The following is a 24261-nucleotide window of genomic DNA, read 5'->3' on the forward strand; positions in this document are numbered from 1 at the left end:
GCACATAAAAAGCACCATTTGAGCGTGGCCATTGCCAGTACCACTTGACTGGCCCTCATGCCGGTGGCACGTAAAAGCACCCACTACACTCTCAGAGTGGTTGGCGTTAGGAAGGGCATCCAGCTGTAGAAACTCTGCCAGATCAGATTGGAGTCTGGTGCAACCATCTGGTTCACCAGACCTCAGTCAAATCATCTAACCCATGCTAGCATGGAAAGCTGATGTTAAACGATGAGGATGATGATGATGATGATGATCATCATCATCTCAGTTTTGTTCACTCCAAGGTTGAGATGATGGGGGCTTCTTTCAGTTTCTGTCTATGAAATCTAATCGCAAGGCTTTTGTCAACCCGCAGCTGAGTTTTAGCAGAAAGCACTTGCTCAAAGTGCCATGCAATGGAACTGAGCCCAAACCCTTGTGATTGGAAAGCAAGCTTCTTAACCAAACAGCATACAATCTCACCAGTTATATGTAAAGAGCAAATATTTCTGAACGAGTTGTGTATGTATATGTATGTATGTATATATATATATATATATATATATATATGTATATTCATTCCACTGATGGAGATTGTTTGTATAAAAAACCTTAACTGGTATTTTTTGTAACATTATATTTGTTTTGTTTCTGCTTTTTGTTTATTTGTTGTTGTTATTGTTGTTTATTCTAGGACAAAGCCGAGAATGTGGTCATGGCAGCGTTATTCCAGAGTGCCGAGGAAGGTAACTTGGCTGGTTTAAAGGAATTACTTAGCATGGCAAACAATGTAAATGTCAACACAGCAAACAGGGTAAGAACTGGATGTTTGTTTAATGATCCCTTGTTTTTCTGTTTTTTTAATCTGCTACTACCAACACCACTGTTACTACTACTACTACTACTACTACTACAATCACCACCACCATCTCCACCATTATTATCACCATCACTACCCACACTACCACTACTGTCTCTACCACCACCATTAATACTGTTACCACCATCACTACTACTACAACTAATGCAGTTACTAATTCTGCTACTATCATCACCACCACCACCACTACTACTACTACTTCTTTTTCTCTTCCATTCCTTCTGGGGCTTTTTTTTTAAATATCTTGTTTTTATTCCTTTATACTGGTTTCAGCCCTTGGATTAGAGGTCAGACTGGGGATAATCACCTGCAAATAATTTTGTTGATTGTATCAGTGTCAACTCTTATTTCTGTCTGGGACTATTTTATCGATCTCAGATATACTGCTACGTTAAACTGTTGTGCTGGCACCAGAGGAAAAGTATATAAGTGAGAGCACATGGCTCAGTGGTTAGAGCATCAGGCTGTGAGTTTAATTTCTGGACTGGGCTGTGTGTTGTGTTCTTGGGCAAGTCACTTTATTTCACTTCACTCATCTGTAGAAATGAGTATTACTTACTTAGGAAAGGAAGGGTTGCCTCTATGTACTTTAATATTTACAGGGACCCCAAAACTAGTAGGAGGAAAGGGAAAAGTTAAGGCATTTTATACTGTGTAGTAATGACTGCCAATTATAACCATCTCTCTCATAGGGTAAAGACCCCTTCAGCTATGAATGATCATGGGATTGCACCTAGAAAGTTCCCCTCTGAGGCACAAGTCTGGGCAAGGTTGTTTATGGTAGACCAGCAGTCTCCCAATCATACCAATCTCCCCTTTCCATGCCACTGATGTGAAAGGCAAAGGGGCCAATACAACTTGGCACCAGTGATGTTGCAACTCATTTCAGCATAGTTTCCTTCTGGCGTTCTGAGAAACTACTGCACCTTCAGTATACTGTAGCCTTGGTTTGGATCCAGCGTCACATGTATAGAAGTATGGAATGTAGTGTAGTGTGAACAAATAGGGTGTTTAACTGTGTTGTGTCATGGGGTACTCTATGGTGTGAGCATGTCAAATGCTGTGCACTGTGGCAATGTTGTGGTGGGGGTTCTGTGTGCTGAAGTAGTGTGGGTGCTGTGTTGTGCATCAGTGCGATTGCTCTGTGGTGCAGCAACATGGGTAGGAGCTGTATTTTATGGTAGTGAGTATGTATAAAACATAACAGTGTTGGGGTACTCACTGGTATGAAATTATGGAATGCTGAATAGTGTGACAGTATGGTATGTTGTGTAATTGTGGTACTTTTCCAGTTCAGAATCTACCATGATTAGGTACTTTCACTCATGGGGCATATCGTGTTTTGGCTTTTGGGCTGTTTTATTCAAATGTTCACTATTCTTGTCTTCAGTTATATTTTGTGGTTTTCATTTTAGCATGGTGAGACAGCCATCCACAATGCTGCTAGTGGAGGACATGTTGATGTGATCAAATATCTTCATTCCAAAGGAGCCAATATCGATGTTCTTGACAAGGTAAGCTAGACGAGTGTGTTTTTGTTGTTTGTTTACCAATATCCTTAGCCACATCAAAAACAAAAATAAAAAGCCACCCAACTGATTTGCTCACCACACTCCAAACTTTGGCCCCACAGATGTCCTATCTTCTCAATTGATTCCTATTTCTCAGAGCTACTGGCTTTATGCCATCTCCATCTATACCTAACCCAGTTTAGTCACCTTTTCTTTTTCTAACCAACCATATTGTTTGTTGTGCTAAACAGGACTTTGTCCAAGACTTCTACAATGAACCCTTCCTCCACAAAATGTTTCCCCTGCCCCAGGCATGTTATGTTCCTAAGTTCACTTTGCAACCTCACAGTTTTGGAGTTTACTCCCACTGTGTGACACCAATGACAAGTGTCTTTTTAATATGGCTTTGGTTGAAGCAAGCACTTGTGAAATTTGGTAGATGGAAACTGTAGAGAAGCCCGTCATTTTTATGTATGTGGGGAGGGTCCTTTTTTTACCTGTTCTTTTGCTGTCTTCTAACCCTTTAGCATTTAAACTGACCATATCTGACCCAAATATCCTACTTGTTTTATGGCCAAACTAGCCAGATCCAGTCTCTCCCACATACCTACAATGTCATTCTAAAACAAACATATCATTGAAACTTCAAAGCTACAAGATATTAAAAACAATATGAATAAATAATTATTAAATCTGACAAGTAATTTTGAATGCTAAGGGTTTAAGTTACTTGGAAACCCTCACTAGTGCTACTAGCATGGAAAAGCATCCAGTGCGCACAGTAAAGTTGATGTTAGGAAGGGTATCTAGCCATAGAAACCATGCCAAAGCTGACACTGGAGATCGGTATAGACCTGTGGCCTATCAATCCTGTCAAAACATCCAACCAATTTGAGCATGGAAAATGGACATTGATGAGAATGATGATACCTGTGTCTTTGTATCTGTGTCTCTTTTCATTGACACCACCCAGCTATCAATGGGTGCTTATGTACCACATGAACAATATGTTCAATAGTTGTGGAATTGATTACCCTACTTGAAAAAAAAATAAATAAATAAACAAAGTGTTATCAGGAATATTACTGTAACAAATCTCATTAAACTAACAAGGAAAAAGCAGATGTAAAAAAAATGCTGGAAATCATGTCATATATATCATCAATATTTTGTGCATGCCTAATCATCTCTGAAGAGCGCATGTATTAGATAACTGGCCTGTTATCTAATATCAAGTGTGAAACTGACCGATAAGATTGCCTGTAATGAATCGATAACACTGTATACTTTAAAATATATTATATATATATATATATATATATATATATATATATATACACACACACACACACACACACATATAAAATATACGCACACACCAACACTTTTACAAACATATGTGCATGCACACACACCATACACATAAGTAACAAAGGTGATAATGAATGTGTTCTCTTGTGACTGTGATTGGTTCTTCTTTTAACAGTTTTTTTATCTTTCTTTCTCTTATATTTTTTTTATTTCTTTACCATTAGTTTTCACATATGTACACAGGTGCACACGCACTCACATACACACACACACACACACATACACATACATTTTCAGACTTAAAATCTCTATTTCTTGTATTTTCAGCACAATGATAGTGCAATATTTTGGGCTGTTCGTCATGGGCATTTAGATGTGGTTCATTACCTTAAAGAAGAAGGTGTGCCCCTTAACATACAAAACAAGGTAAGCTTTAATAAACTTTAAAAAAAATCTACAGTGGTGCCCCAGCATGGCCACAGCTAACAGACTAAAGTAGAAAAAAGAGTATGGTTGCATTATTTGTATTCATTTGGCTATTTCAGAAGTGTATACAGTGGATATAGTGAATATATAATAATAATAATCAGTGAAGGAAATGGAAAATAGATTTAGCACTAGTCTTTGTTCAGTATGACAATCATTTTGACCCATCTTGCAACTGTCCAATATGCATAGGATTTTGTGCATCTATTTGTATTGCATCAATCTGTACAGTTGGTGTCACATCAGGCACATGCATAAAGAAGGGGATGTCCCACTAGATATACTGAGTTGTCCTAGGCATGTTATTCTTGCCCATTGTATTTTGGTTTATGACCAACTTATGTACCTGATAATAATAATAATGGAATTATTGTATAGTGCTCAGGTGCACCACAACTTGTCAAAAGTGCGTGTAAAGCATATGCAGTAATGTACAAATGTCTGGAAAGTGAACAGTGTATGAGTCAGATACATGCTTGTGTGTGTATGGAGGGGAGAAAATCAGGTGTAGTGCTGGCAAATCTCAGGAAGCATGGAAGTTTTGAAGGATGCAGTGCTCTGACAACTAACAACTGATGCAAGCAGTTTGTTCCATGCATCAGCAACTCTTAGCGTGAAAAAATGTTTCCGAAAGTCATGGAAGCTGTGCTGTTTTCTGACTTTGTAAACATGTCCACGGGTGTTAGACAGGTGGAGTTTGAAAAGGTGCTCAGAGTTATTGTTTGTAAGATGGTTAATAATTTTATGAGTGTCTGCCAAGTCAGTTGCCAGATGTTGGAGTTTCAATGTGTCCATGCCCAGGAAAGTAAGGCATTCAGAATGTGAAAAATGCCTGATGGAGGGTATTCTCTTGTGCTTGATGGAGTGATGTGACACAAACTGCATAGATTGATGCTGCACATTTAGATGCACAAAACCCTACCGATAACGGATAGTTGCAGGATGAGGCGAAACAATCATTGTACTGAATAAAGACTGCTGTCAAATCTATCTTCCGTTTCCTTCATCAATTATCATTATTTCAACTAACAGTGCAGAATTCCTGAAGTAGATCTAGCAGAAATATACCCTGCTGTAGTTGACACCAGGTTGCCCTAACTGTGAACATGCTTTACTCAACACTTTAATTGACATATACCCATTAATCCACAAAATTACATTATATATATATATATATATATATTGGTAAAAATGGTAAGATAACAAAAGAAAGAAAGAGGCCTCAAATTATGTAAATAGAGGAATTTATCTGTAAATATAATATGTGACAATTATTCGGAATAATTGTCACATATTATATTTATATGTATATATATATATGCACACACGTACATATATATACATTGAGAGAGATGTATATGTGTGTGTTTATTCTGCCGCCTAAAACCTCATCTCCCAATTCTCTCTCTCGCTATGTGGTGTCGGTTCTCCCTCTGTTTTCACTGTCTCTCTCTATCTCTCTCTCTCTCTCTATCTCTCTCTCTCTCTCTCTCTCGGTATATATCTCACCTTCACTCGCTTCCGCAGGATGAAAAAACATCAGCTAAGTTCCCGACCTGTTTCCTCTTTTCATTGTTTTTGCAAGCCTTATTATTATTGTATCCCCATCTAATAGCGTTATCGTTGTCTTTCGTCTCAAATGCTAGCTGAAGCATAAAAACTTTCACTCACAAAAACTTATTCACACCACCGCAAAGCATTTCATCTCAACCCTGTCTTCTTTCTGCCGCCTAAAACCTCATCTCCCAATTCTCTCTCTCGCTATGTGGTGTCGGTTCTCCCTCTGTTTTCACTGTCTCTCTCTCTCTCTCTCTCTCTATCTCTATCTCTCTCTCTCTCTCTCTCTCGGTATATATCCCACCTTCACTCGCTTCCGCAGGATGAAAAAAACATCAGCTAAGTTCCCGACCTGTTTCCTCTTTTCATTGTTTTTGCAAGCCTTATTATTATTGTATCCCCATCTAATAGCGTTATCGTTGTCTTTCGTCTCAAATGCTAGCTGAAGCATAAAAACTTTCACTCACAAAAACTTATTCACACCACCGCAAAGCATTTCATCTCAACCCTGTCTTCTTTCTGCCGCCTAAAACCTCATCTCCCAATTCTTTCTCTCGCTATGTGGTGTCGGTTCTCCCTCTGTTTTCACTGTCTCTCTCTATCTCTCTCTCTCTCTCTATCTCTCTCTCTCTCGGTATATATCTCACCTTCACTCGCTTCCGCAGGATGAAAAAACATCAGCTAAGTTCCCGACCTGTTTCCTCTTTTCATTGTTTTTGCAAGCCTTATTATTATTGTATCCCCATCTAATAGCGTTATCGTTGTCTTTCGTCTCAAATGCTAGCTGAAGCATAAAAACTTTCACTCACAAAAACTTATTCACACCACCGCAAAGCATTTCATCTCAACCCTGTCTTCTTCTTTCGCCCCCCTAAAACCTCATCTCCCAATGCGCGGTGCGCCCGCGCCCCCTCCCACCCCCACCACCAATACCGGATATCTCTATATTTTGCTCCATCTATACCGGATGTCGCTTCTCCCACCACCATTATAGGTGTCTACTCTTCGAACCCCCCTCTTCAATACGCTATTTCACCATGCATTACCCCTCTCTCGATATCCTACATTCTACTTGCCTAGAACCTGTCATCATTTCTCTGAACCACCCCTCCCCACTGGTGCTCCCCTATATTTCTGCACCCCCCCCCCCCCACACATAAAAAGCACCATCCGAACGTGGCCGATGCCAGACCCCTCTGGCACCTGTGCAGGTGGCACGTAAAAAGCACCCACTACACTCGCGGAGTGGTTGGCGTTAGGAAGGGCATCCAGCTGTAGAAACACTGCCAGACTAGACTGGAGCCTGGGGCAGTCCCGAGCTCCCCAGACCCCGGTCGAAAACGGACGTTAAACGATGATGATGATGATGATGATGATGATACATATATGTGCATGCATACATATAATGTGATGGTAGTCTGATGTAAGCTGTACAGTAACATTATCAAATGACTATCAAGCTGAATTATAACAATCAAACAAATTTGCTGTCTTTATTTAGATAAAGTAGGCTCGTACCACATGATGGTTCCACATATGAAGCACCCATGCTGGTGCCACATTAAATGCACCCAGTACACTCTTTAAAGTGGTTGGTCTTAGGAAGGGCATCCAGCCATAGAAACCATGCCAGGACAGATAACTGGAGCTTGGTGCAGCTCTCCAGCTTACCAGCTCCTGTCAAACCATCCAACTCATACCAGCATAGAAAAAGATATTTAATGATGATGATAAGACTATATTATCAAATGTCTTCTTCATCTTGAGGGGATTTTAGCTGTTATTTCTAGCAGGTTAAGTGAACAAACCAAGGCATCTGTATTTGCTTGTTCACGTGTAGTACTGTTGATGTCTATTACTGTTGTTGTTTAACCCCTGCTCAATTATATCCTGTAGACATATTACCAAAATTGATCCAGCTGTATATGTGCCATTTTTTTTTATCCCTTCCATCATTTGGCAGCTGATCTAAGTCTTAAAACTTGCCAATCAGAGACTCAGAAAGATTACAAGTCTGTTTGGCTGTAGAATGAACAGTTTTGGGGGAATATTTGATTTAAATAGAGAAAATTTTGATGTATTAATTTAATAAAAATTATGGTATTTACCTGAAAGTCCTCTTTATTTTTTGTTAGCACTTGTTACCATAGAGCAACTTTTGATAAACTCTGTGTGTGTGTGTGTAACTCAGGCCAGCCTGGAAACCACCAATAACACTGAAAAATACGACAGAAAATCAACAGTGGTCAGGCTAACAGGTTAAAGAATTTTTAACATACCTATACAGCCCAATGCTATGTATTTTGGTATTTGGATATACTTGGATCATGATTTCTTGTTCTAGCAAAAGCCTTACCTTCATCAGCAAGCATTGCCAATTGAACAAAATTTTCAACACATCACGTTGAAGTCTACCAGCATCCTGAATTGTTTTGTGCCAAAATCAGAACAGCTTCAGTGTCAATATACTAATAAGGGGTAAATATTCAGAAGTAAATATATAAATATTGTTATTTTTGTAACCCGTATATATATATATATATATATATATATATATATATATTGTGGAACTCCGTCGGTTATGACAACGAGGGTTCCAGTCGATCCAATCAACAAAACAGCCTGCTCGTGAAATTAATGTGCAAGTGGCTGAGAACTCCACAGACACATGTACCCTTAATGTAGTTCTTGGGTAGATTCAGTGTGTCACAAGGCTGGCCCTTTGAAATACAAGTACAACAGAAACAGGAAGAAAGAGTGAGAGAATGTCGTGGTGAAAGAGTACAGCAGGGTTTGTCACCACCCACTGCTGGAGCCTCACAGAGCTTTAGGCGTTTTAGCTCAGTAAACACTCACAATCCCTGGTCTGGGAATCAAAACCACGATCCTATGACTGCGAGTCTGCTGCCCTAAGCACCAGGCCATTGCACCTTCATATATATATATATATATATATATATATATATATATATATAGTGTGTATGCACACGCATACTTAGAGACAATTTCTGTTGATCTTTTAAGATTTAACAAAAGGTCATTTTCCATAACCTCTATGAAACCATGGTGTATTACAGGTTACTATACATGCATATAATATATAAGTTCTTTAACCTCTTCATATTTATTTAACCCTAGGCTGGTGAATCAGCACTGCATGTATCTGCTCGCTATGGTCACAACCAAATCACAGAATACCTATGTAATTCTGGCACAGACATCAACTTAAGAGACAATGTAAGTATACTTTCACTTCTTAATTACAACCTAAATTTTGTTTTCCCCAAACTATCTATGTTACTCCACAAAAATATATTTAATTTTAAATTTTTGTCCTTTTCCCCAAAATTTTCTGTTGTGACACTGAAGAATTTTCTTTCAATGCAATTTTATTTTTATTTTACATTTTAAAGAAATTTTCTTTGCCCTGGAGGAAGGGACATCACATGTAGCCAAGTGGTTGATGGGTGTGTCTAGTTCTGAAAGATTGAGTGGATTAAGACTTGATTTACTCTCTCTGCTATGGATACATATAACCTTGTGGTTGAGTGTTTAACTCATGATCATAAGTTCATAGGTTCAATTCCTGAACTAGTGAAACCTTGTGTCCATAAACAAGGTACTTCATTTCATGTTGCTCCAGTCTTCTAGGCCATAATGTGTACCATCCAGGTGCTGGTGCAGCTTTCTCTTCTTCCATCGTGGATGTTACATCATGGATCCTCTGTGGATCAAGGGTGAGTGGTGGCACCAAATAAACCATGTTTGTATCTGCTTGTGACTACATCCTTATCATTTAAAGTCCATTTTCCATCCTCACATGAATCAGACAGTGTTTACTGAGGTGGATTTTCTAAAGATGGATTTCCTTCCTGTCACCAACACTTACCTGTTTCCAAGTAAGGTAATATTTCCCCTATGACCAGACTCATTCTTGCAGAATACTGGAAATGAATAACCCTGCTTCTTTGATAGTGGCACTCATTTACCACTACCATATAATGTCAAGACAAAGAGATACAAACACATACACACTTATGAGGATTTTCAAGTTGGCAGGGAGCAGTTGGTGACCCTGTCGGCAAATATCTGTGTTCTTCTGCAGCATTAAGAGTATTTTAACTCTTATTTCCAGCAATGTGGGTATGTCAGCACTCTTAATCACACTTAGTGCCGATTGAATTTCTCCTTTATGGTATCACATTGCACTTAGCTGTTTGTATTAATTATATATACATACATATATATATATATATTTGTGTGTGTATATATGTATGTATGCCGGAATCCAGATGGCCCCTGTGCAAAGACAATCCAAACACAGACAGGTGCTGTAATGAATGACTGGTAGAAAGGAAATGACACAAGACCAGGGTGTCATTGCCAAGTCTGATGTCTCAGAGGTGCTCCATGAACTGGTCAGCCCAGCAGCATCCCATTTGACCAATGTACAGATATATATATATATATAGTATAAGAGAGAGAAGTCCTGCTTCTTCGTTCATAGTTGAATACGCTTCTAACCTGTTGGGCCAATAGCAGCAAATTGTGTGTGTGTGTATGTATATATATATATATATATATAAAGATATAGAAAGGGGGATTTTTTTAACTACTCTTCTCCCCCTCTCTATATCTTTATATATATATATATATATATATATATATATATATATATAAAGATATAGAAAGGGGGATTTTTTTAACTACTCTTCTCCCCCTCTCTATATCTTTATATATATATATATATATATATATATATATATATATATATATCCATATCCACCACCCTGAAGGCAGATGTCAGATTTATGATAATGCTTATCTACATCCACTACTGTTTGTTTGCATATTCTTAACTTTTTGCACACTCCATCTCCCAACATTACAACTATTACATAATTCTGTGCCCCCAGAAATAGCTGTCGGACCTGAAATAACATACCTTCTTTCTTCCCTTAGTTTTCTGTATCTTTTGTTTCCCCAAGTAAATCTGTTTTCTTAATAAATAAATATCTATATGCTTATAGATGAATGTTCATCCTCTGGTTATTTACAGTTTTTGCTTTTCTCTCTCTTTCTATATATATATATCCCTGTATACAAGGGGCTGCTGGAAAGTTCCTTGCTTTAAGGATAGCACGAAAGGCCTTGTTGGAGGCCCAACCTTCTGAGTTCTTTTACAGGGGCTTAGAAAAACTGTAGGGCCACTGCAATAAGTGCGTGAATCTGAGAGGAGAATATTTTGACTAAAATCATAGTTAACTGATTCTCCTGTATTTTCTTTTACCCAAAGCAAGGAACTTTTCAGCACTCCCTTGTATATTTACTTGTATATATGTATGTTTATTTTATATAACAAGCCCAAGTGTATTTCTCTGTTTAACTGCATCATTATTTCTCTCTTTCTCTCTATCTCTCCCTCTCTCCATATATATATATATATATGTATGTTTTTTTTATATATCAAGCCCAAGTGTATTTTTCTGTTTAACTGCATCATTATCTCTCTCTTTCTTTCTCTCTCTCCCTCTCTCCATATATATATGTGTGTGTGTGTGTGTGTGTGTGTGTATATATATATATATATATATATATATATATATATATTTCTGTGAGCGTGGTGCATGCAAACCCAGATTAAATGGTGACAGGAATCTGTCTGTGATGTTTTCATGTTCTTCCCTTCACTCTTCCTTATGTGCACCTTTGTCCCTGTCTTCTTCCTCACAGCATGAAGAAACTGCCCTCCACCACGCTGCATGGCATGGATTCTTACCAATAACATATTCCCTGTGCACAGCTGGAGCACAACTCAACATCCAGAACAAGGTATGCTTCCTGTTTTTATATATATATTTTTAAACCCGAGATGTGTTAAGTAGGGTATCTAACTCATTGAAATCATACAGTTCTATATTTAAGAGATGAGGAATTATGTACATTATTTACATTCGACGGATATTTGTCCTCCTCTTGTTTTTTGTTAACATGTTTCAGCTGATATACCCTCCAGCCTTCTTCAGGTGTCTTGAGGAAATTTTGAACCTGGGTTCTTGTTCCTAAGGTATCCTTCGATGTTATTATTATTATTATTATTATTGTTCAGGTCACTGCTTGGAATCGAACTCGGAATCTTGGGGTTAGTAGCCCACGCTCTTAACCACTACGCCACTATGCTCACGGGCATATGGTGTAGTGGCTAAGTGTGCAAGCTACTAACCCCAAGATTCTGAGTTTGATTCCAAGCAGTGTCCTGAACAATAATAATAATAATAACAACAACATCGAAGAATACCTTAGGAATGAGAACCCAGGTTCAAAATTTCCCCAAGACACCTGAAGAAGGCTGGAGGGTATATCAGCCGAAATGTTGTGTTAACAAGAAACAAGATGAGGACAAATATCCGTCAATTGTAAATATTGTTCATTGAAACCATGCCAAAGCTAACACTTGAGCCTGACACAGTTCTGCAGCTCATTAGATCCTGTCAAATAGTCCAACCCCAAACCAGCATGGAAAACAGGCATTAAATGATGATTGGAGTTAAGCTGTGATGTCACAAGGCTTTTGGAGTATCTTTTGTTTTTTTAGGTGTGTTTTTAACACAGTGTTTCAATCAGTGTTATTTTCAGTCATTTTCAGATCTTATTCCTAAACTCAACCAAGAATTAAACTTGCAACTACTACTACATTATTCTCTTGAAGGACATTTATTTTGTCAGTTTAAAGTACTTCAGCTTTCATCACCATTATCATATTTATGTCTATGTTTTTCTATGTTCTATGAGTTTGACAAGAATTCTTGAGGCAGTATTCTATAGTCAAATGCCCTTCCCAAAATCAACCTTTACTTTCTTTCAAATTTGGTACTTCCCAAGATTTTGCACATCAAACCACTACTAAAACAGTATTAAATACATAACACCTTTCAACAAGAGAGCTCTTATGTGGTTGCTCACCCTTCTAGAAATAGCAGTTAAATCTCTCTTAAATTACACCCAAACATCTTTAAAATGGATAAATGGGATAGTTCAGCCCTTGTTATGAAATGCATGTGAGGAATTGGTGGCTATGGCTGGAATGCCTTTGATTATATGCTTTTCTCAGTCAGAATTGATCCAGGATTAAACAAGTTACCTATTCATTGATTAGGTAACTCTGCACCATTGAGAGTTAAGAGTCTTTGTTGAGGACTCTTATGCAGTGACATCCATTTATGAAACATAATCACAATATGAGCACATCTCTCAGGGTCATTTGCCATAGTTTAATGTAGTACAAGATCATGAAGCCCACATTATTAATTAAATGGTGCACCCATTGTTTAATGTCTGCTTTTCCATGCTCACGTGAGTTGGATGGAATCTACTGAGACAGATTTTCTACTGCCAGATCCTCTTCCTATCACCAATCCTCATCTATTTCCAAGTAAGGTAATATTTCTCCTTGACTAGACATGTTTTCACAGAAGATTGGAAACAAAGGGAGTTCCCTTTGCGTGATAGTAACATTCATTTAGAACATACACACATACATGATGTGCTTTCAGTTTCTGTCTACCAAATGCACTCACAAGGCTTTGGTTGACCTGAGGCCATAGTAGAAGACATTTGTCCAAGGTGCCTCACAGTGGGACTGAACTCAATGTCATGGGGTTGGGAAGCAAACTTCTAACCACACAACCACATCTTGGTACTTGTAAGTTTCTGTTCTACAATCTGTATTTTGGTAGACGAATGTCCTACTGAATTTGTTCAGATGTGGCTCCGAAACAAACTAAATTATCGGTATCCGCCATCATATAGCGCAAATAGGAATCAGAATATAAACAAATACAAACAATCATCATTGCTTTCTTCTAAACTTCTGTCTTTATCTTTACAGGATGGAGAAACGGCCCTGCACTGTGCTGCTGCTCGGGGTCACACTGAATGTGTCAAAGTGTTGCTACAGCATGATGCTCAAACTAGTTTAGTTGACAAAGTAAGGGACCACTTTTACCTTTTTATTTATCTCTTCAGTAAATAATGTTTTTCAGATTTAATTTACATGTCTACCGTCTTCATCTGTCTTCTGTTTTCACACACACACACACATATATATTGAGAGAGAGAAGGTGAGAGATAGACAAATAGAGGCACACACACACACACTTTCAATTGACTTCCATTCACAAGGCTTTGGTTGACCAGGGGCTATATTTGAAGACATTTGCACAAGGTACCACGCTGATCATATGATTGGAAAGTAAACTTCTTATCCTCACAGCCATACTTGCATCTGCTGCTTTACAAAGCTCAGATTTCATGTACTCATACACATGTCTAATATGTAACTCCCTGCATTATCTGTGATGGTGTTGTGGTTAATACAGCTGCTACATTCACCAATGCCTTAGAGCAATGCTACTCAAAGTGGTGGTCCACAGACCGATGCCGGTACGCAGCGAGTTTCCAGAAAAGAAAGAAGCATAATAAAATGCTTATGTAATATTGTATTATTTGTTTACAAAATAAATATAAGATAAAAAAAATTGTCAACTTTTATTATATTCATTATATATATATGTATATTGTTTCCAGTATAAATTAATATTACTAAGAAATATTACCTGAACCTGGCACATTAAAAAAAAAACTGCTGGTACACCACATCAGGTAGTTTGAGAAGCACTGCCTTAGATCACATACAAGGCTGTTTAGGTGCTTAGAAAAAGATTAGCTGACAAAATATAATTCAATCATTGGCCGAAATATGATAATTTGTTCCTTTAGCTCGTCTCCATCTTTCTCTCTCTCCTCTCGCTCTTCATCCCTCTTTTCCTCACTGTCTCCTTCTCGCCCCTTCACTTCCTCTTTCTCTCTCTCCTTCTCTTCTCCAATCACTCCTAAAGCAACCCTCTACTGAATTCTCTACTCAACACTCTTCACCTCTAAAACACACATCCATCTTATTATTCTTACTGTCATTCATCTCCCAAATTCAAATTTTAGTCAACCAAATTGACACCAGCACTTATTTTAAACCCTAATGCTTATTCTATTGGTCCCTTATGCCAAACCACTAAGTTACAGGGATGTAAACAAACCAACACTTGTTGCCAAGCAGTGATGGAGAACAAACACAGACCCACACTCAAACACACATAACGGATGGATCATCTACCAAATCCACTCACAAGGCTTGGTTGGCCTGGGCACTTTACTAGGAGACACTTGCCCAAGGTGCCACACAGTGGGACTAAACCCAGAAACCTGTAGCTAGGAAGCAAGCTTCTTACCACACAGTCATACATATATATATATATATATATATATATATATATATATATATATACACAGACAGACAGACACACAGACATTCCTGTAACATCATCATCATCACCATTATTTTACATGTGTTTCTTTTCCTATACAAACACATCCGCACGTGTATGTGAGTATATATAAATATATATGTATTTGTATATAATTAGTTATTGAATAAAAGCCAAAAGGAAAGAAAAAATTCAAAAATTATAAACTAGTTTTTCTTCTATTTCACCCCCCCCCCAACACCACCCAGTCACTTTTGGATAATTGCTGGATGTAAGATAATGTGTTTTTGCTTGTTTTACACACACACACACACACACACATATACTATATGTCTATATGTATGTGGATCAATATTTCTTTAAGAGTGTGTATGTATGTATATTTCTATACTTATGTTCATATAAATTGATGTTTATAAGTACTTGTATGGATGTTTAACTAAATATATCTATATCTATATATATATACACACTCACGTATATGATATCATCATTATCATCGTTTAACGTCCGCTTTCCATGCTAGCATGGGTTGGACGATTCAACTGGGGTCTGGGAAGCCCGAAGGCTGCACCAAGCCAGTCATATCTGGCGGTGTTTCTACAGCTGGATGCCCTTCCTAATGCCAACCACTCCGTGAGTGTAGTGGGTGCTTTTTATGTGCCACCGACACAGGTGCCAGACGAGGCTGGCAATCGGCCACACTCGGATGGTGCTTTTTACGTGCCACTGGCACGGAGGCCCGGCAAGACTGGCACGACCACGATCGGATATGTATATATACACACACATGTATATGATGATGATGCTATTAAGGTGGTGCTATTAAGTTAGACATGGCCTGGGCCAATAATGGCCGAAACCTATCAAAGTATCAAAGTATATATATATAAACACACACACATACGATGGTATATATATATATATACATATGTGATGGTGATATATGTATGTATATATACTCACATATATATATATTTACATAGAAATACGTATGCTTATATTATACGTGCTTATATACACAGGTGTGGAATGTCTGAATATCTCTCTATTTAATTGTGTGTGTGTGTATATATATATATATATATATATATATATATATATGCATATATGAATTGTGTGTGCACATACCCATAAATAAGCATTCAAAGCATATACATACATACTATTTTGCTCACACACACACACACACACATATTTAAACTACTAAAAGCAAAATCTAACAAAAGGAAACTACAAATAAAATGATTTTTTTTCCTTACTAAAAAAAAAGAAAAGAAAACAAGATAGAGATCAATATATACTGAAATGAGATAAGTGGGCGTGTTGTATGTTGTGGTGGGGCGATAGCAGTAATTGGAGGGGATACTTTCAGTGTGGTTAAGTTTGTAAGGGGTAGAGTGTGTTCCATTCATTAATATGTCTGACTTCATTGCAAGAGGTACTTGATAAATATTATTGAGGCAATATATATGTTGACCAATACTTGGTACCATAGTAGTTTTACCACTTAAGCCTCGGTGCTTCGTAAACAGTAAGTTATATTATTTTCATCAGAGTAGCATGATTAAGACCAAAAAAAGGGTGTGTGGCAGAGAGAGGAAGTAAAAAAAAAAACCTAGATAAGACAAAATAACATTGTCAATATACTTTCAGCACAGCTATGGCTGTGTGGTAAGAAGTTTGCTCCCCAACCACATGGTTTCAGGTTCATTCCCAGTATGGGGCACCTTGGGCAAGTTTATTCTACAATAGTCTCAGGCTGACCAAAGATTTGTGAGTGGATTTGGGAGATGGAAACTGAAAGAAGGTCATCATGTGTATGTGGGTGGGTGTGTTTGTCCCCCACCGCCACTTGACAACTGGTGTTGGTGTCAATGCCAGCCTTTTCCTTATAAAATTTAATAAACTTGTACTCTACTGAAAAGTATTGAATGTTAAATTGTTTTCATATATAACTTGACATAAAAACAAGCTTTAATAATGTTTGTACATACTCTTTACTCTTTTACTTGTTTCAGTCATTTGACTGTGGCCATGCTGGAGCACCGCCTTTAGTCGAGCACATCAACCCCAGGACTTATTCTTTGGAAGCCTAGTACTTATTTTATCGGTCTCTTTTGCTGAACCACTAAATTACAGGGACGTAAACACACCAGCATCGGTTGTCAAGCGATGTTGGGAGGACAAACGCAGACACACAAACACACATACATATATACGATGGGCTTCTTTCAGTTTTCATCTCACATGGCTTTGGTCGGTCCAAGGCTATAGTAGAAGACACTTGCCCAAGGTGCCACGCAGTGGGACTGAACCCAGGATCATGTGGTTGGTAAGCAAGCTACTTACCACACAGCCACCCCTATGTCTATATGCATGCATATATATATATATATATATATATATATATATATATATAAGCACACCTAAAGCTGCACATACATGAATTCATAAATATATAAATATTAAACGATGATGATGATGATGATGATGATCTGTATATTTGTTGTTTAGCTACAGGTCATCCTTGACTAAACAGACTCCATCATCAAAGGCATTCCTGCCATATCTAAGACTGCTTTGTCCTTCCCCCTCTTCAAGACAGCAGGGTGTAATTTGACAGAGATTTCATTGCTATTTCTGCAGTTATATAATCGTAGAAATGTTTCTTCATTAACTCTATAAATATATTTTGCCTCTGGTATTTCTTCATACAGGTAGACTTTTAATATCCACTTCTATTTTACTTTTATTTTCCCAGTGTTTGCAATGGGCAGGTGTGGTTCCTTTGTTTTATAATTGTCTTTACAGCTGAGTGATTCGCTTCTTAACCCTAACCACTCAGTCACAAAGCATGGAATGGAACCTCCTTGTTCAGTTAAATTAACCTCAGTAATATATAATTTTCAAATAAACAGTTTTTGAATTGAGAGGTCAAGGCTCTTGTACTACAGACATGTGATTAGAATGTTGCTAGAAAGAATAGCAAAACAGATTCTTCAAGCTGAGCCAAACAGTAAATCAAGAATGAGATGGCTGGATAATATCTGTAGTCTCAGATGGTCACACTTGAAAATCCAGCCAGATAGTGTAATGTCTGTTGCTTCTGATATGAGCCTGTTGAGGAGGTGCTTTAGGGCTCAACCTCCATGATCCTCCCAGGAAAATATATCAAGATGTATTTAATTTAATTTGTCTTTTTTTTTAACATGATATGATTTGAGGGAGGTTTTGTTGCTATTTCTAGCATAGCAGGTCGAATGACTAAACAACAACACTTTTGTTTACTTATGATGATGATTAATATGGTGATGTTTACCTTTCATTTTTTGACAAAATATTTCAAATTATTATCACTAATATTTTTTTGATATTTACCTTTTTTTTTTTCTAGAATGGAAGCACTCCACTCCACCTTGCCTGTAATCGGCACCATGTCCAAATTGCTCTACTTTTGATACATAAGGGCTGTGATCTTGATACTACAGATTTAGTAAGTTCACCTACTCATTACCAATTCTCACCTCTTTTCTTTCTTTTCATCTCTGCCTTTTTTTACAGATTTCATAGTTTTTTTTAAATTCTAAGTTTGAATGTATTTTTGTGTGTATTGTTTTTGATTTTTTTTTTTTGTGGAAGGGTTAAGTTACTCCAAAAAACTGAGTGATCAGATGTTGGTGAAATCATGGATGTTTATATTTTTCAATTAAATGTATGCTAATTAAAATTAGGAATGGGGCATGATATCAAATTACTCACTTATTTTTTTGTAGTCTCATGAGTCATTAAGTTTTCATTCACTTAAATTAATAACATAAATAGGTTTTCTTCATTCAATCTTAGATTAATCTTTTATAAATGAAATATGTAATTTACACATGCACCACACACACACACACACACACACACATAAACATTTAAAGGTTTTCATAAAAAGTACTTGGCACAGTCATAATATTTTAAAAAAGACTTTCTTAAAAGTTATTAACTATTTAAAAAAATAATCTTAGAAAAACAGAATGACACAAAATTTTTGGAATGAAGATTTTGTATTGTAAGCACTTTCCTTGTTCAATTTTTCAAACACAGATGTTATTAGGTAATCCATATAGAAGAAAGATATATCTGTATATGTATGTATGTATATATATATGTATGTGTGTGTCTGAAGGCATGTGGCCTAGTAGTTAGTATTGCATTCACGATCACTTGATCATAGGTTCAATTCCTAGACCAGGCGGTGCATTGTGTTCTTCAGCAGAACACTTCCTTTCACATTGCTCCAGTCCCCCTTTCAATCAGGAGAGAATGTTGACCTGCTTGCCTAGCCACCAGGGTTGTGTCCTTCAAAGGCCAAAACAATGCAAAATGCATTGTGACCAATGTGCAACAACATCTGAGAGCCTGATTGGTCACGTGATCACATTGCCAGCAAGGAAAAATAGATGCTAAATGCTGATGATGATGATGATATATATATATATATATCATCGTCATCATCATATATATATATAAAATTTATTGAAAACTGAATAATTCACAAATCATTACTGTGCATCACTTCAGGTGATTATCTTTCATAATCATCTGAAGATCAACTACAAGAAATTTGGAGTAGCAATTTGTGTAGTTTCAATTTCCAATAAATTATATTACTTTACACACAGTTTTGGGTTACTCTCTTATCTTCCTCTTGTTTACATTACACTTACGTGTGTGTGTGTGCGTGTGTGTGTGCACGTGCTTATGCACACATTTATTTGATAATCCTCTATCTAATAATTCTATAATCTGTAAATCTCTAAAAATGCATAATTTTTCAAAGTATGATAAGTCTCACAAGGAAAAATGAAAAAGATCCTGAAATCGCTTGCAAAGGGTTTAAAATAAGCAGGGAACTGTAGGTGAATATAGAATGAAAATATGGTAAGCAAAAGGAATATGTAAATGATTTCTGTGGTTGACAAACTGAAGGGAAAGAGTAATAAAGGGATTTACTTTGGTGGAAAGAATAACATTCCTAAAATGAAACTCTTAAGATTTTGTATACTGGATTAGTACCAAATTTATAAATATATAAAAACAAAAAACTAGCTTCATGGTTTATGTAATCACTGCATTCATCATCATTTAATGTTCACTTTGGCTGTGAGGCCAGAACAAAATGTCTGGGTGGCATGCAATACAGTGATATAAAATAAATAATCTTTGGAGCAGACCACATTGAAAATGCCTGTTTACAAGTCAAATATGTCTCAAGCATATTTGAACTGGTTTAAAGTTTATTTATTTTGCACCACTTCCTCATGTCAAAAGATAGTGAGAAGGTCAGGCAAAGACAGCCGCAGCTATCTGATCACTGCATATGCCACCCTGAACTGGAATCGTCCCAAATTAAGTCTTGTGGAACCCACTTCATGGTGATGTAAGAAGAGGAAAATGTTGTCACACAAAATTAACATTTAGGATTAGGGCTAGGGTTTTAGGGTTTTAGAGTTATGGTTAGGATTTTAAAGTTAGTGTTTTATATGATCGCAGGCACTTGCCTGGAATGTATCCAGGACCTTGAGGCAATAATGATGGACTGAGGAATGTGGTGGGTGGACCTTGTTGCTGCAGCCCAGGATGGAACCCAACCATAATAATCCTTTCTACTAAAGGCACAAGGCCTGGCATTTGTGGGGAGGGGATAGTTGATTACATTGACCCCAGTGCGTAACTGGTACATAATTTATTAACACCAAAAGGACGAAAAACAAAGTTGACCTTGGCGGGATTTGAACTTAGAAGATAAAGATGGACAAAATACCACCAAGCATTTCGCCTAGCATGCTAACGATTCTCCCAGCTCACTGCCTTATAATAATAATGATGATAATAATAATAATAATAATAATATAATAATAATAATAATAATAATACTGCTGCCTCATGTTCCACCCATATGTTTTGTTCTAGCCTGATGGAACAAATGTTTTTTATTAATTCCTTATAAGAAGTCTTCCAGTCACTTTAGAGTTACTCTGCTTAGCATCTAACATTGAAGAGAATATAAAAGGCTTGAAATGCATTTACCAGTTCATGGTTCGTGGAGTTGGTGCTCTGAACTGAATTTGGTGTTTTTAATTCATATAATCTATAGCAAGAATTTTTGTCTATGGCAAACCACAGTGAACATGCCATTTTGGTGGTCAAACAATGTTTCAAACATGGATCTAAGGTGTTTTTTTTTTTATCCCTTTAGTGTTTAATTGACCAGATTCAACTTCTCACACCTACCCTACAATGTCATTCTAAAAATATACAAACACACCATTGAAATCTTGAAGCTACAAGATAATACATAATTAATTCAAAACAATGATAATGAATAAACAATACGGCCTGTACGTACAAGAGACAGTGGGAGTTTAACATGTTTAACATTAGAGCCAAAACCTGTGTGGTTTAATTTTCATGCGTCAAGAGCCTCCAATCATACCTACAAATATGTATGTATATATATATACACACACATATGTATGTATATATATATATATATATATATGTATACACACACGTATATGTGTGTATATATATATATATATATATATATATATATATATATATATATATATATAGTGGAGGTGCAATAGCCCAGTGGTTAGGGCAGCGGACTCACGATCGTAGGGTCGCGGTTTCGATTCCCAGACCGGGCATTGTGTGTGTTTATTGAGCGAAAACACCTAAAGCTCCACAAGGCTCCGGCAGGGATGGTGGTGATCCCTGCTGTACTCTTTCACCACAACTTTCTCTCACTCTTACTTCCTGTTTCTGTTGTACCTGTATTTCAAAGGGCCGGCTTTGTCACTCTCTGTGTCATGCTGAATATCCCCGAGAACTACGTTAAGGGTACACGTGTCTGTGGAGTGCTCAGCCACTTACACGTTAATTTCACGAGCAGGCTGTTCCGTTGATCGGATCAACCGGAACCCTCGTCGTCGTAACCGACGGAGTGCTTCCATCCATCTATATATATATATACTAGCAGAATTGCTCGGGGCTGAATTGCTTGAAAGTACTGTTAATGATGAATTATGATGATTATTCAGGCAAATATTGATATAAGCTTACAGTGGGAGATAAGGACTTAACGATCAAACGTGTGCCATTGCATTGTTTTGGGGGAACCAAATTTCTGATGAGCATTATAGGGGCACCAAGTTTAAGTTTGAGAAAGTGTGGTGGTAGTCCGGGGTGCTCAAAGGAATTGAGTACCTCTATTGGATAGTTGATGACGTCCTCTGGGTCAGGAGTTGTATCGATAGACTGATATACATAGACTTCCCCAGGAATGAGTTTTAGCATTTCATCATTAATATGGTGAACAGTTTTATTCCTCGGGGCCAGTATAGCCTTTTTGCCAATCCAATCCATATTCTGATAATTAGCTTGTAGATCTGGGAACACTGCATCTCTGAGATCAGAAGGCGTCTTAACAATGGTACAAATGGAATCGATGGCAATATTACCATTTTCATCCCCTGGTATTTTGCCTTCGCCAAGTGCAAGGAGGATGTGAGGAAATGCTGCTGATGTGATATTACGTCGCATATGAGCACGCATATTGGTGTGAAGTTTGAGAGTTACTTCCGTTTATTTTTTAAAATATGCATTAAAATGGAAAAAAATGATGGTAAATTATTTGTAAAATCATAGACTCATCGTAGACGCGCGCTAATACCCAGAAGAGCTCGATATGAATCACGACTATAAGATACCCGGTTTTGGTTAAACTGCATCGCAAAATGTGGGAGTAGTTAGGAATCTAAATCGGAGTAGACAGACACACAACCTTTCTTTTATATATAAATATTTTCGTCCTAAAAAACTTTGTATGGATTGAATGGTTACCTCTGGAAATATATACACGCACATTATACATACATGTGTGTATAGATGAATATATAAATACATTTAAATATCTATATACACTTTTGGGCGATCTTTCTGTTTCTTAGAGATAACTTTAGATCTTATTTTCGTGCTAAAAAACTTTGTATGGAGTGAATGGTTACCTCTGTGGAAATATATACACACACGTTATACATACATGTGTGCATAGATGAATATATAAATACATTTATATATCTATATACACTTTTGGGCAATCTCTGTGCTACTTAGAGATAACTTTAGATCTTATTTTCGTCCTAAAAAACTTTGTGCGGAGTGAATGGTTACGTGTATGGAAATATATACACACACATTATACATACATCTGTGTATAGATGAATATATAAATACATTTAAATATCTATATACACTTTTGGGCGATCTTTCTGCTACTTGGATATAGGGGCGATGTTTCGCTTGTCGTAGCACACGTTTCCGTTGATTTCCGTAAAAAATGTAAACACTGAATCGGCCATACATACATACACACACACATACATACACACACATACATGCATACATACATGCATACATACATATACACATACACCGAGTAAAAAAATTCAGTTATCTCTCTCTTTCACACATTACTCTCTCTGTCTCTTCACACACACTAACAGAAGCACTTCACTTACACAACATACTGTCTGTCTCCCACACTCCATCAAACACACACACACACACACATGTACATCAATGCGTCCCATGCACGGTAACTTCAAAAGAACTTCCCTCGTCATACAATTGCTTTCTCTTAGTCTCTTTCGCTCTCATTACTTATGTAAAAAAATAAAAGTTTTTTACGGAAATCGAAGGAAACCTGTGCTACGACAAGCGAAACATCGCCGATATGGGTCTTATATTTGTCCTAAAAAACTTTCCTGTCACACGCACACGCACGCACACACACACACACACACGCACCCTCACACACACACACACACACGCACCCTCGCACACACTCACACACACGCACGTTAGCTTACAATTTTATTTATATATTTGCGTGTCTATATGTGTAAAGAGGAAGTGGCAGACTGAAAGAGTCACTCACTACAAAAGGTGAATTACTTTCATTTTATTTGTTGCACACTGTGTGTGTGCGTGTGCGTGTGGTGTAAACCACATTAAGAAAAGCATTTGACATACACACCAGAATGTGAGTTTTCTGTAAATTTTGCTTAATTGGAGTTTAAATTTTAAAAAGTGGACCTGGCAAAACCCGATGCATTCTACTCTTAAAAATGCTAAGTAAATTGTAATTGAAGAAATCCTA

At 37.2% G+C, this 24261-nt stretch overlaps 1 protein-coding gene across 3 annotated transcripts in view; it reads left to right on the plus strand.

Moving 5' to 3' along the window:
• The window catches only part of LOC115217861 (death-associated protein kinase 1), a 337561-nt gene that overhangs the window by 265673 nt on the left and 47627 nt on the right, over positions 1–24261 (plus strand). For all 3 annotated transcript variants that reach the window (XR_005001521.1, XR_005001520.1, XM_029787571.2), the window contains exons 10-16: positions 677–796; positions 2278–2376; positions 4012–4110; positions 8866–8964; positions 11461–11559; positions 13616–13714; positions 18445–18543. Coding sequence is in view for 1 of the 3 variants with exons in the window: in XM_029787571.2 (XP_029643431.1) it covers positions 677–796; positions 2278–2376; positions 4012–4110; positions 8866–8964; positions 11461–11559; positions 13616–13714; positions 18445–18543 (714 nt within the window). In the remaining 2 variants the exon portion in view is untranslated. The remainder of the gene's footprint in view (positions 1–676; positions 797–2277; positions 2377–4011; positions 4111–8865; positions 8965–11460; positions 11560–13615; positions 13715–18444; positions 18544–24261) is intronic.

The sequence above is a fragment of the Octopus sinensis genome, linkage group LG12 (genome assembly GCF_006345805.1).
Source record: "Octopus sinensis linkage group LG12, ASM634580v1, whole genome shotgun sequence".
In the NCBI taxonomy this organism is placed as follows: Eukaryota; Metazoa; Mollusca; class Cephalopoda; order Octopoda; family Octopodidae; genus Octopus; species Octopus sinensis.